Source organism: Gadus chalcogrammus, chromosome 23, assembly GCF_026213295.1.
Source record: "Gadus chalcogrammus isolate NIFS_2021 chromosome 23, NIFS_Gcha_1.0, whole genome shotgun sequence".
Classification (NCBI taxonomy): domain Eukaryota; kingdom Metazoa; phylum Chordata; class Actinopteri; order Gadiformes; family Gadidae; genus Gadus; species Gadus chalcogrammus.
The window spans coordinates 17,508,866-17,522,010 of NC_079434.1; the positions used below are offsets into that span (position 1 = coordinate 17,508,866).

The window sequence follows — 13,145 nt, forward strand, 5'->3', positions numbered from 1 at the left end:
GACTACCACCCACACACAGGAGTAACCAGACTACAGTATCTAGGAGGACTCACCTGCCCAGGTAGTCATCTTTATCGGTGTCTTCATCAAACAGCTCGATCTCCAGGTACTGCCCGGTGAACTCGTACACCAGTGCCTGGGGAACACAAGTGTGATGGGAAATCTGTCTGTTGTTTACGTTTTAATAAGTTAAAGGGGACATATTATACCACCAGGTGTGAGTGGGATTAGCCATTACATGCCGTTTTGAAAATGTGCAGCTTCTGACATCACAGGTGGGCGTGTCCACCTAGATGTATGACGGATAGATGAGCAGCGATTGCTACAATCCAATGGGTAGGCTGGTAGACTGATCTATCCAGCACACATCTAGGTGGACACGCTAGGAGGTTTCCTTCAGGTTGTGTTAGCCACCCCATCTGTGAACCAGTGTTGTCTAGTTCCCCTTTTCTAACCCTTCCCCAGGGTGAACCAGCCACCAGCTCCCCATGATCTACACTAGAAACACTCTTGTAGCTAAACATATCTCTCACATGATGCACGAACGAATGCATGGCGGGGAGGGGGTGAAACTGCGTTGACAGGACGTGTGAAACTGTATTCCGGGCTCACTCTGCACTCTGTGTATGCATCCATCTAAATAGGTTTACTATCCAGCCTAGGGTCACATGATCAATGACATCGTCGCCAAGGGTCACATGATCCATGACACCGTGGCCCAGGGTCACATGATCCATGACATCGTCGCCCAGGGTCACATGATTGATGACATCATGGCCCAGAGACGGTTTTGGTTCTTAATGGCTTTTCAATAACACTGTTACTAATTAATCACAGCTTTGTGGATGTTTTACCAGGTAAACTGTGAAACATAAACCCCATTAAACATTTAAACGTGTGCTTAACAACTAAACAGGTAGTACAAAAACAAAACACCTCTACACAGTTATATTCCATGCAATTAAATGGAATAAACATGTCTGTACTCTACAGTTAAAGCTGGACTATATTTTTTATTTGCATTCTACAGTTAAAGACGGTCTACAAGTGTATACGAGTCTCTGTCACCTCGAAGACCTGGTTCCACTTTGGGTGCAGGTTCGCCTTGATGGTGCGGCTCCGGAACTGCTGGGTGCCAATCTGCAGGACCCCGTACGGGTCCGACTTGGCCTTAATCAGACCCCCCAGGAACTGGTCCTTCCCCTCAAGGTCCTGGGCCTCGAGGAAATGGATTCGGAGAACCCCCTGCCGAGATACACCGCCAATCATCACCTCTGGAGCTAGCAATAAAATAATAACTATAATATAATATCCCTGTAGCCAGGGAACTAGCTAGCCAGGGACCTAGTTAGCCAGTGGGATAAATAACCAGTGCGGTAGACAGAAAGGGAGCTAGCTGGCCAGAGAGCTATTTAGCCAGGGAGCTAGCCGGCCAGGTAACTAGCTAGCCAGGGGGATAAACAGCCAGTGTGATAGCTAGAAAGAGAGAAAGTGAGTCTGGGAGGAAGCAGTACCTTAGGCATGGGGTACCGTAGCTGTGTCAGCTCAACGTCGCCCACCAGTGGGATGGTGATGCGGTTGGGGAGGACCAGGTAACTGAAGATAATATCCTGAATAACACTCTCTGAAAAACCACTAGAGGAGAGAGAGGAGAAGGAGGGGGTGAGGAGAGAGAGAGGAGAGGAGAGGCGAGAGAGGGGTTGGAGGTGGTGAAGAGAGAGGAGGAGAGGAAGGAGAGAGAAGGGGAGAAGGGGGTGAGGAGAGAGGGAGAGGAGAGAGGAGGGGAGAGAGAAGTTCAGGTCAGTTCATATATTATTGTCCCGCAAGGGAAACTCAATTTGCATCAGGGCTTGGCAAACATTCTCAGAACATAAAAGGCTATAAGAAGAATGAAATAAAAACGATAGAAACCTATCAAATAAGTGCCCAATGTCCATGGAAGACAATGGATAAAAAGATTTAGCTATTTATTGCACACGGCACGAAGGAGAATTTATATAAATTGCAGTTTGCTCTTGGTAAACTCTGCCTGGTGCCTGAAGGTAGGACCAGTTCCTCATATAGAGGGGAGGATTCTCCAATACTGATTCATCTGCACCATGACCTGCTGACCTGAACTAACAGTCCTACTGAGAGGAGGACTCAGGAGAGGAGCGGAGACTGACTGAGTGACAGACGGACAGACAGACAGACAGACAGACGGACGGACGGACGGACGGACGGACGGACGGACGGACGGACGGACGGACGGACGGACGGACGGACGGACGGACGGACAGACAGACAGACACAGACAGAGAAGGAGATAGACAGACAGGCAGACAGACAGACAGACATACGGACAGACAGACAGAGACAGAGAGCGATAGATACAGATAGAGAGAGGGGGGGAGAGAGAGACAGAGAGATGAGAGAGAGAAAATAAGAGAGAGAGAGAGAACAAGGAGAGAAAGAAAGAGAGAGAGAGAGAGAGAGAGAGAGAGAGACAGAGAGAGACAGAGACAGAGAGAGACAGAGACAGAGACAGAGAGAGACAGAGACAGAGAGATGATAAAGAGAGATAGAAGAAGGAGAGAAGGAAATAGTTTTTATGAGGAGGTATTTGAAGACAACTAAAGGTTTGTCCTTGGGTTATTAATATCTGGGTGTAATCCTCGGGTAGGTCGAAGTTCCTTCCATGTGCGAACGGGTGCAGTTGTTGACCCAAAATAATCCTCTGATCTGAAGAGAACACCACCCTGGCCGGCCGGATCACATGACCAGCGGTCAACCGCGGTGCAATAACCCCCTTGGGTCAGATAAATAGACTGGGTGGTAATGGGAGGAGAGGAGGTGGAGGGGAGGGGGGAGGAGGGGGAGGAGGGGGGGGGGGGGAGGAGGAGGAGGGGAGGGGGGGGGGAGAGGGGAGTAGGACCAGTCAGCAAAGGAGAGCAGGGGTTAACTGTATCATGATGGATCGATGCAGTCTCGCAATAACAAGGTTGAGAGTTCCAACTCCCAATATAGGTCTCTGTTAGCCTGACATCCCATAACCAATTAGCCAAAGCCTATCAGTCTGGAACCATTCCGTTCATTTTAGATTTCCAAGGGGCGATATCGACAGGCTCAGGCCAAAATGCATCTGGGCAAAATTGGATCGGCCTACAACCAATCAGAGCAGCCCAACATGTGACACATCACCGGCAGCCATCGTGATTATTTTGAAATTCAATACAAATAAATGTTATTTTTCCCCAAGGGGCAGCTTGAGCCGAACGGTTAGTAGTACGTAAAACAAGTAGCACTACAGTCTCAGTGCACGTTGTCTGTATGTACTGGATGACTGGTTTGTTAAGGTGTCTGTCTGTGACTGGATGACTTGTCTGTTGTGTGACTGACTGGATGACTGGTCAGTTTTGGTGACTGTGACTGGATGCCTGATCTGTTATTGTGACTGACTGGATGACTGGTATATTGTGGTGACTGGATGCCTGATCTGTTATTGTGACTGACTGGATGACTGGTCTGTTATTGTGACTGACTGGATGCCTGATCTGTTATTGTGACTGACTGGATGACTGGTATATTGTCGTGACTGGACGCCTGATCTGTTATGTGACTGACTGGATGACTGGTCTGTTATTGTGACTGACTGGATGACTGGTCTGTTATTGTGACTGACTGGATGACAGGTCTGTTGCGTGACTGTGACTGGTTGCCTGTACTCCCCAGATGGTAAATCTTCCAGCACTCCGTTCTTAACAAAATGATTCAAAATGTTTTCATGCATTACTACGTATGTCCGTTATGGCAGCCATTAATCCCCTGATCATCTGGGTTGCACATCAGGGACCTTTGGAGTTACATTCTCATCCACAACCAGAACCCCAAACACAGAATACTAAGAAGAATGAAGTCCCTTTGCACAGCCTTTTGATTCTCAGGTGCTGGTGAAAAAAAAAGTGTAAAATCACCGCACAACGGTAATCTAATTTATTTACGAAACGCGTCGTTTGCATAAAATAATCAGCTTACAAGTGTGCAGATATTTTAAACTTTTTTGGGGCTTTATACAGAATCCATAGTGTTTACCCTGTGGGCAGATTCAGTGGCGGCACCTCATCATAACGACTGCAATAATCAGTAGTTCCCACACCTCAGCAGTGCCGTCTACAGGCAGTGTATCGACGCGGGGAAGCCAACCGCCTGAAACACAAGCTGCCGATACTCAGCGCATGGCCGCCGCTGTCGCCATTAATCCAGCCCGAACCGGTCGGTTTTTACGGCTCCGCTGAGCGGGAAGGGAGCCGATGGATGAATCACATCCTCCCGCTTCAGTTAACATGTCACAGGGAACCGTCGGCCATGTTGGACCACAGCTTCCTCTTGAATCGTAGATGGACTGTGTTTATACAGTGCTTTTCTACGGAGTGGCTACTCAAAGCGCGTGACAATATGGGGCTCACATTCACCCATTCATGCACAAATTCCCACACCGACGGCGGAGTCAGCCATGCAAGGCGACAGCCAACTCGTCGGGAGCAGTCAGGGTGAGATGCCTTGCTCAGGGACACCTCGACACTCAGCTAGGAGAACCCGCTCTACCTCCTGAGCCACATAAATTTTTTCTTGAGACGCACCCTGTCTCTTCCAACCACTCCCTCACCCATCTCGTTTGACTTCCTGACTCTGTCGGCTTCCTGTCTCTGTGGACTTCCTGTCTGTGCTGTCTTCTTGTCTGTGGTGACCTACTTCCTGGCTAGACTTCCTGTCTATGTTGACTTCCTGTCTGTGCTGTCTTCTTGGCCGTTTCTCAATTCCTAGCACGCGTACTACAGACTCGATGACTTGCAAGTACGTACTTGGCAAGTCCGTACTTCAAGCACAGACTTGCGAGCACGCGAGTACGTACCTGCAATTGGAACAGCAGCGGACTCGATGACGTCACCACCTCTGCTCGTCCGTTAACTGTGCTACGGCCTCATTGAGGCATATACTACTGAACAATATAAACAAATGATATAAAACAAAATCCCAGCCTCTTTCATTTTCAAATAGTATGTAAATATTCTGAATGAATAAAAATTGAAAAGTTATGCGTGTCCTGTCATGTGTATAAGCTATACACACACAACTTTCTATATATATATTTATATATTATCTTATATTATTATTATTATTATTATTATTATTATTATTATTATTATTATTATTATTATTTTATATATTATATAAATATACATATAAGTTAAGAGTAACTTAAGCTACAGTTGTGCGTCTTCTCCATATTGTCCGCCATCGTACTGCTGCGAGTGCGAAATGCATCCTGGGATTTATAGCGATTGCAAGTACACACGAGCCACCTCCGATGCATGCTCGGTGAAACTGCGAGATCGAGCACGCATCAAGAACACTTCCGGGTTTTACGACAGTACTCGCTTGATGCGTGCTTCGAATTGGAACAGTGCTCGGGCAACGACTGATGACGTTTCACGAGTCCACGAGCACACGAGCACGCACAAGTACGCGAATTGAGAAACGGCCCTTGTCTGTGTTGACTTACTTCCTGGCTAGACTTCCTGTCTATGTTGACTTCCTGTCTGTGCTGTCTCCTTGTCTGTGGTGACTTACTTTCTGGCTCTACTTCCTGTCTATGTTGACTTCCTGTCTGTGTTGCCTTCCTGTCTGTCTTGACCTTCAGTGTTTGACTTCCTGTCAGAGACGGCTAACCGCTACGGCGGCTATGCGTCGGAGAAATTGGCAGCAGCCGGTGCAGCCGACATCTCATCGGTTTGAGACAGCCCTCAGATCTGACGTTAGAGGAAGCAAACTGGGCGGTGGAGGATATCTGAGCTCCACTGGGGGCGAACCTGAGGACGGGGAGGTTCTCCTGACCAGTTGTGTATTTAATAAATAGGTTTTTACGATCTGTTTTGTATCTATGTAAATCATTGCGTTCAGGGCCGTAGCCTGGGATTGATGAATCGTGAGGCCCTGTGCGACCAGATGTCACACAGTGGACACAGAGCCTAGTCTAAGTCTAGACTGATTATACCCAGAGAAGTTCTCCAGTGCTGATTCTTTATGCAGTTGTTATTAAAGAAAGAGACAGCGTGAGAGAGAGAGAGAGAATTTTCTTCAGCCTTTCTTTTCTTTTAAATGGCCAAGGTGCGGACCGCGGTAACCTCATAGCTACGGGTGTGATGGCATTGTAATAAATAAAATATACCTTTCTTCATCACAACCCGTGGAGACCTGATCACTATTGATAGTCAAAGGTATTGCGGGGTTAGCAGAACCATCACGATTCAGTGAGTTTTGTGTTTCCAACACAATTTTAAACCAATCTTCGATAATGATGGCTAAAGTTATAGACTGTTGAAGAGAGAGTACATTAAACTGATTGCTGTAGTAGTATTATTTTGTTAGAGTGAATCATTCACTGTAACGGGCAGCGAGTGCACAACAAGACTCTTTGCGATTCCTCCTTAAAGTCCTAATTTTTACATATTCAGATACTCCTCATAAAACCCTCACGTTTGCATACGCGGTCTGATCACGGCAAGAGGTCACATTAACAGCCGTGATTGTCAAGCTGCGATTGGCCCAGATCGTCCCCAGTCGATCGCTCAGCTGTCCCGGTTCCAAAGCGCTCCATTTATGGCCTAGTGCCTGACGACTACCTCTCCTTGTCTCAGCTCGACCATTGGGGGATTAAAGGTTGTATCAGCGATGTTGGGCCACATGTCTTCTGTTGGTGTTTGAAGCGAGATCCCAAACAAACAGAGCCAGCTCGCCCCTCCCTTCCGTGTTTCGTGCATCCAGTAAAAAGTATCATGAACGCAGCGTAAAACCCCGTAAAACATCCCACCCTTGTTGTCAGTGATTGGCTCGAATACTATTTATTTCGGTTTTGAGTGGTTGGTAGTACCATTTGTTTTTGGTACGATCTCGTAGCATAGGCTGCCTACAGAGACGTGTTTTTTCGTGAGGGAAAGATCAGATGAATGTGATGATTTATGTTTCGGCCTAGTATCGCTGATACGGCCTTTAAGTGTTGGCTCGGATGTGCTGCTGTCGGCCGAGCTAAAGGCCGAGGTGCACCAACATCAGGACGGGCTTGTTCAACAGAGTAGATGTAGTCACACTGGGAGTGTCCCGCCGTCTCTGTGTCTCTCTCCTCTCTCCTTATCCCTGGTGGAGCGGTCGACAAATGCACATAATCCCTCTCAATCTCAACACTTCCCTCCTCCCCGTCGCCGGATCCTCGTCCTGAAATAAACCGAGCGCCTGACGCAGGCGTTCGGCAGAGGCTGACATCAACGTTCCCGTGGTGCTGTTGACGAACAGCAGGTCGTGCTGCATCGAGGCTACATGTGGCTCAGGAGTCGGAGCGGGTTGGCTGGTAACCGGAAGGTTGCTAGTTCGATCCCCGGCTCCTCCCGTGGATCCTCCCCGAAATGTCCAGGTGTCCCTGAGCAACGCACCTCACCCTAACTGCTCCTGATGAGCTGGCTGTCGCCTTGCATGGCTGACACCGCCATCGGTTTGTGAATGCGTGCATGAATGTGTGAATGGGAGGCAATATAGTCCTTTGAGTGGCCTCTGGTTAGGCGGGCGCTGTATGAATGCAGTCCATTCAACTGGGGCGTTGGGAGAAGATGGACTCTTTGACGGAGTTCCCTGGTCGGAGAAGCCCAATGCCCCATCAGGTCTCCAACTGGGTTGTAAATCGGGTTTAACCGATCCAACATGGCCGCCTGAAGATCCATCCTCCTAAATGGTTCATAAACAAACTGTCTTCTGCTGCTGCGGCCCCGAGAGCTACGACCATAATGAGACTACACACGCACACACACACACAACGAACCTCGCACACACACACACACACACACACTTTATATATTGGTTTGCTGTTGGAGCTATTAATCAGGGATCAGTGAACATAAACTGTGCTGAGCTTCTCCTCTGAGACGGGCCCAGAAAGCACTCGAACAACATGTTGATTTAACACGGGCGGCCCAGCCAGAGGTCTGTCTGCTAAGTGTTAGCCTCAAGGGAGCCTCATGCTAACGGAGCAGGAAGCACTTACTCCACCTCAACACCCTCAGCACGAGACGCAACCGCTAGCCCACCTTTACTAGCAGAGCGCAAACTAGCAGGAGACACTCGCACCACAGCACTGGCACTGTGCCAGCAAGTTTGTCAGCGACGCCTGGTGCTAGGTTAGCCCAGCGCTAGGCTAGCCGTTTGCTAAGACAGTTGAGCGACCACGAGAAGGAGTGGTGTACATTTGTCGTTAGGCAGATCAGCCTGGCAACAGACAGACTCACACACACACACACACACACACACACACACACACACACACACACACACACACACACACACACACACACACACACACACACACACACACACACACACACACACACACGCACACGCACACCCACACGCGCACTCTGAAACACGCACAAACACACAAAAAAAGACACACACACACGCGGCTTGCAGAGCTCACCTGAGGCCCGGTATGTCCAGGATGTTGGTGAGGCCCGTCCAGGTGATGTCCAGGAGCTGGGAGGAGGAGGAGGAGGAGGAGGAGGACAGGGGACGAAGAGTGGTTAAACCCGTTTTAACAATGGGTCATCAAACACCCCAACAACACAGAGCAGCCTATTGTTCTGGGGCCGCCACACGCCACTCAGGCCAACCGCCCTGACAGCCAATCTGTGGAAGTACAGCACACCATCGCAGCACAACAATGGCTGGCTGGCGGGGACCATTTACTAAAGTGTTTGGGTTTAGTTCCTGCACGAATGAGTCTGCAATTAGCTTGAATGGACAATCACACACACACACACACACACACACACACACACAGACATATACACACACACACACTCGCATACCAAAGAACATTATGTTCTCCATGAAATGGGGCGAGGAGAGGGTGCAGGAGGAATAAAAAACAGAGGAGAGGAGGGAGAGGAGAGAGAGGAGTAAGAGAGAAAGGAGAGAGAATATGAAGATGGAGAGGAGAAAGTGAAGGAGGGGAGGGGAAATAGTGAAGGAGGAGAGGAGAGAGGAGGAGGAGAAGAAAGGAGAGAGAGGAGTAGAGAGTTAAGGAGGAGAGAATAGAGAGGAGAAGAGGGTGAAGGAGGAGATAGTGAAGGGGGAGAGAGGAGACAGTGAAGGAGGAGAGTGAAGGAGGAGAGAGTGTGAAGGAGGAGAAGAGAGGAGAGAGGGGACGAGGAGAAAGGGAGGGAGAGGATGGACGAAGAAATTTCTCCGCCTGAAGACTCTGGAAGACATCTAGCCTTGGAGCTGTTCACTCTTCCACGGTTGCCCTGCTAAGTATGCTTTACAGATCTCACTGCAATAACAAAAGCTCCACAGGATGTACCGCAGTAAGTCACACAGTACAGCGTAATAGGTGCAGTCCACACTGTCCCGCAGTCAGAACCACTGTAGCACAGTGCAGTTTAACCAGCCATAGGGTCCTGCTGTGATATTGATGGCTGGCGCCGGCTCAATTGTATATAAAGATGAGATGGAGGAGATTAAAAGAGCCAGCTTTCATCGGCCTGCTGGGAGAACTACCTTCGTAATGAGACCATGAGATCCTGTGGGTGTACAGGAATACGTATACTGTCACCGTGTTCCAGCACTGCAATACTGGATGGGCTGAGAGTGCATGTTCTACACCCTGCAGAGAGAGAGAGAGAGAGAGAGAGAGAGAGAGAGAGAGAGAGAGAGAGAGAGAGAGAGAGAGAGAGAGAGAGAAGAGAGAAGAGAGAGAGAGAGAGAGAGAGAGAGATACAAAGAGAGAGAGAGAGAGAGAGAGAGAGAGAGAGAGACAGAGAGAGAGAGAGAGACAGAGAGAGAGAGAGAGAGAGAGAGAGAGAGAGAGAGAGAGAGAGAGAGAGAGAGAAAGAGGGAGCGGGAGAGGAGAGAGGGTGGCGGCAGGGGGAGGTAGGCTATGGATGCTTGCCATCCATAGGATGCACACTTGCTCCCAGGTGCCCCCCCTCAGGGAGAACACCTGGGAACCGACGCTTCCAATGGGCAGAAGTGGCTGCGTGTGCGGGAGCGAAGAGGAGGGACTTTCCAGGGAAGTTTCCATTGCAGATATAATCGTGTTAAATGAGCCATAGAACTCCTTGTTTCTCCTCCTGGTCTTCATCATTATTGTTGTTTATCTCCTCGCCGTGTGTCGAGTACAGCTCACAGGGAGTGAGACATTAGAAATTGCATTTTGTTATTAAGGAGGATAACACTCTCAGCTTCCTCTCCCAGACTAGCTAGAAGAAGGTTAGCTTGATGAAGGCTAGCTGGATGTAGGATAGCTGGATGTAGGCTAGCTGGATGTAGGCTAGCTGGATATAGGCAATGTAAGTGTGGGCTGGCTAGATTCTTCTAGCTGGCTGTAGGCTAACTGGGTGAGGGCAATGTAGGATAGCTGGATGTAGGCTAGTTGCATGCATGCCTGCTTGATGTAGGCTTGCCCGATGTGGAATAGCTGAATGTAGGCTAGTTAATTAAAGCAGCAGTTCAGCTCCAATAGAAACGCTGTCCTACTGAACTGGTCTATATATTTTTAGACTGCAGTAGGTTTAGAGCTAAGCTGTCATGACGGAAATGGAAGTGAGAGAGAGAGTGAACGAGGCAGCACTGAAACACCAGCCCAAGGTGTCTCTCAGATAGAGACAGTGAAAGATAGTAGGTCAACCACTCCAGAAACTGTATGAATCATTCTACCATGAAAACATACTGAGGGGGTTATCCACATTTCCTCCAACCCTAACCACGTCCTGAACACTGAGTAAAATCTACCACAATCAAACCGGAGATATCGGGTTCCAACATTCAGAAAGGTTAGACTGAGGCACTATGTTGTTAACCAGTCAATACCTGTACTGAATCAGGCACCTAACCCCAGATCAAATGCACGCAGACGGGCCTTAAATGTTGTCGTCTGTTGCTGTAATGTTATGATGAATGTATGTATTTTTATTCTATTTTTGGGTCCTGTCCTGATGTCTTGTCTGTGATGTTTGTTGCTGCTGGCATGCAAGACTAATTTCAGACTCGCTCTGACAATTAAGTACTATCTTATCTTATCACATGGACGACATGAGGTATAATAAGTAAAAATGCTTTAGGTTAACCGAAGGCCATGGAAAGGTCAGCTCTGCAGTTGAAAAGTAAATTTAACATAAGGAATCGAGTTTGCTCTAAATGCCATCTACGAGTCTGAATCTCTAACCTTTGAGCAGATTTCATTAGAGATAGAAAAGCCAGACGAGGTCAGCGATGGATGGGATGGCATGGATATCTGACCTCTGACCAATCGTCTTGGACGGCTCTTAAGCCTAAACCACCAGTTACACAACGGTTCTGTCTTGCACAACAATGGGCAATCACTCAGTTATTAGCCGCACAAATCAGCCTTTAGATTTCATTCTTAAAGGGGTGATATTATATCACCAGGTGTGAGTGTGACTAGCCGTTACAAGCCATTTTGAAATCTGCCTGTCTTAGCGACATCACAGGTGAGTGTGTCCACCACTGGAGGCTTCTCCATGGAGGAGAGGGAGGAAGATCCTCCCTAACATTGTTGAGAATAAAAAATGTAGATTGCCCAGACTACTGTAATGAATTAATGCCCTTAAATATGACTACTTTAATGCCTTTGAATATATAATGTTTGTTTCCCTGGGTAAAGGGACATTAGCACAATAGCAGGTGAAATCATCTGAAGGATAACGAGATTCTAAAATTTGCGAATAAAGTGTACAATGGAAACATTGGAAACAGAGGACATTGTTCATGTATAATTACAAAGCATTCCATTCATTGAGTTACAGTGCTAAGTAAGCGACCAAAGAAAAGGGTAGACCACTTCGCAAAATCGAGATCACCAATAGTAATGGCAACGTCAGTGTTGTGGGTGCTACATATATAACATAACATATTCAACATATTCGTGACTCTGAGTCCCTCACCATCTTCCAGTCCCTCAAGACTCATCTCTTCTCCTCTGCCTACCCCTAGATCACTCACCAACCCTAGCCCCATCAACTCTAACTTTTTTCTTCTATTATTGTGCCCCTATGTAAAGCGCTTTGTGTGTGAGAAAAGCGCTAGATAAATTGAATCTATTATTATTATTATTATTATTATTATATTACATGGTTTGCTAGGTACTCATGGCTTACTGGTAGCATTACTAGCAATAGACTGTATTGCTGGCCCTGTTTGCTAATGAATAATGGCAAATCTCCAACGTGGGCTGTTCATTGTTTCACTGATGTGAAAAATCTTGATAGGGCAACCAAACGCCACGACAAGTGTCAAGTTCACGTTGGTGCTGCTATGCAACATTCCTTGCTAGGCACCATGCCCATAGATCAGGTTGTTTGAAATAATGTTCTTGTTCTTTTTTCTTTTTTTTACTAGTTTGTCACTCACTTGACCGTTCTGTTTGATATTGCGGAAAAGGTGAATGATTCAGAGCATGATGCATTTTAAATGGCATCACTTTTGGGCTTGAGTCTTTTCTTAAAACAATTGTAAATTAAAATAAACATAGCTAAATTACAACCAATAACTTCAGTCATTGAGGGCAAAAATGGGCCCAGATTTTTTTATTTACTTTTACAAATCAAGAGTAGGCCTGATTTGACTAATGGGCTTTGCATCCTTTCCTTCTGCCCTTGTTGTCCATTTCAAAGACCAAAAGCCCACCAGCTTTCAAATTACAGTGATGCCACTGGTGGCTTTGCATAAATTGTATTCACATAACTATCCCTCCCTACTATTTTGAAGTTCACCAAAACCCCCTGAAACAATGAGTATCACATTCTTATGCCACCAGACACCAACAGTGGCAGCCAAGTGTGCAGTCCTTCCTCCCCTCACTTTAAAAACCACCAACTGCCACTGGTGTCCACCTGGTTGTACGCTGGATAGATCGGTCTACCAGCCTACCCAGCGGACTGTAGCAAATGTTGTTGATCTATCCATCATACATCTAGGTGGACACGCCCACTTGTGTGTCACTAAAAGGCAGAGTTTCAAATGGCTTGTAATGGCTAATCAAACTCACAACGGGTGGGATGACATCCCCCCTTTAAGTCAGAAGAGCTGAACTCCGGCTGAAC

The 13,145-nt window shown here is 47.4% G+C and overlaps 1 protein-coding gene across 1 annotated transcript in view; it reads right to left on the reverse strand.

Moving 5' to 3' along the window:
• The window catches only part of esyt2b (extended synaptotagmin-like protein 2b), a 35,679-nt gene that overhangs the window by 14,642 nt on the left and 7,892 nt on the right, over nt 1-13,145 (reverse strand). Inside the window, exons 7-10 of the mRNA XM_056584544.1 lie at nt 8,501-8,556; nt 1,515-1,635; nt 1,069-1,245; nt 54-136 (exon numbers count right to left, since the gene is read on the reverse strand). Coding sequence (XP_056440519.1) covers nt 54-136; nt 1,069-1,245; nt 1,515-1,635; nt 8,501-8,556 — 437 coding nt within the window. The remainder of the gene's footprint in view (nt 1-53; nt 137-1,068; nt 1,246-1,514; nt 1,636-8,500; nt 8,557-13,145) is intronic.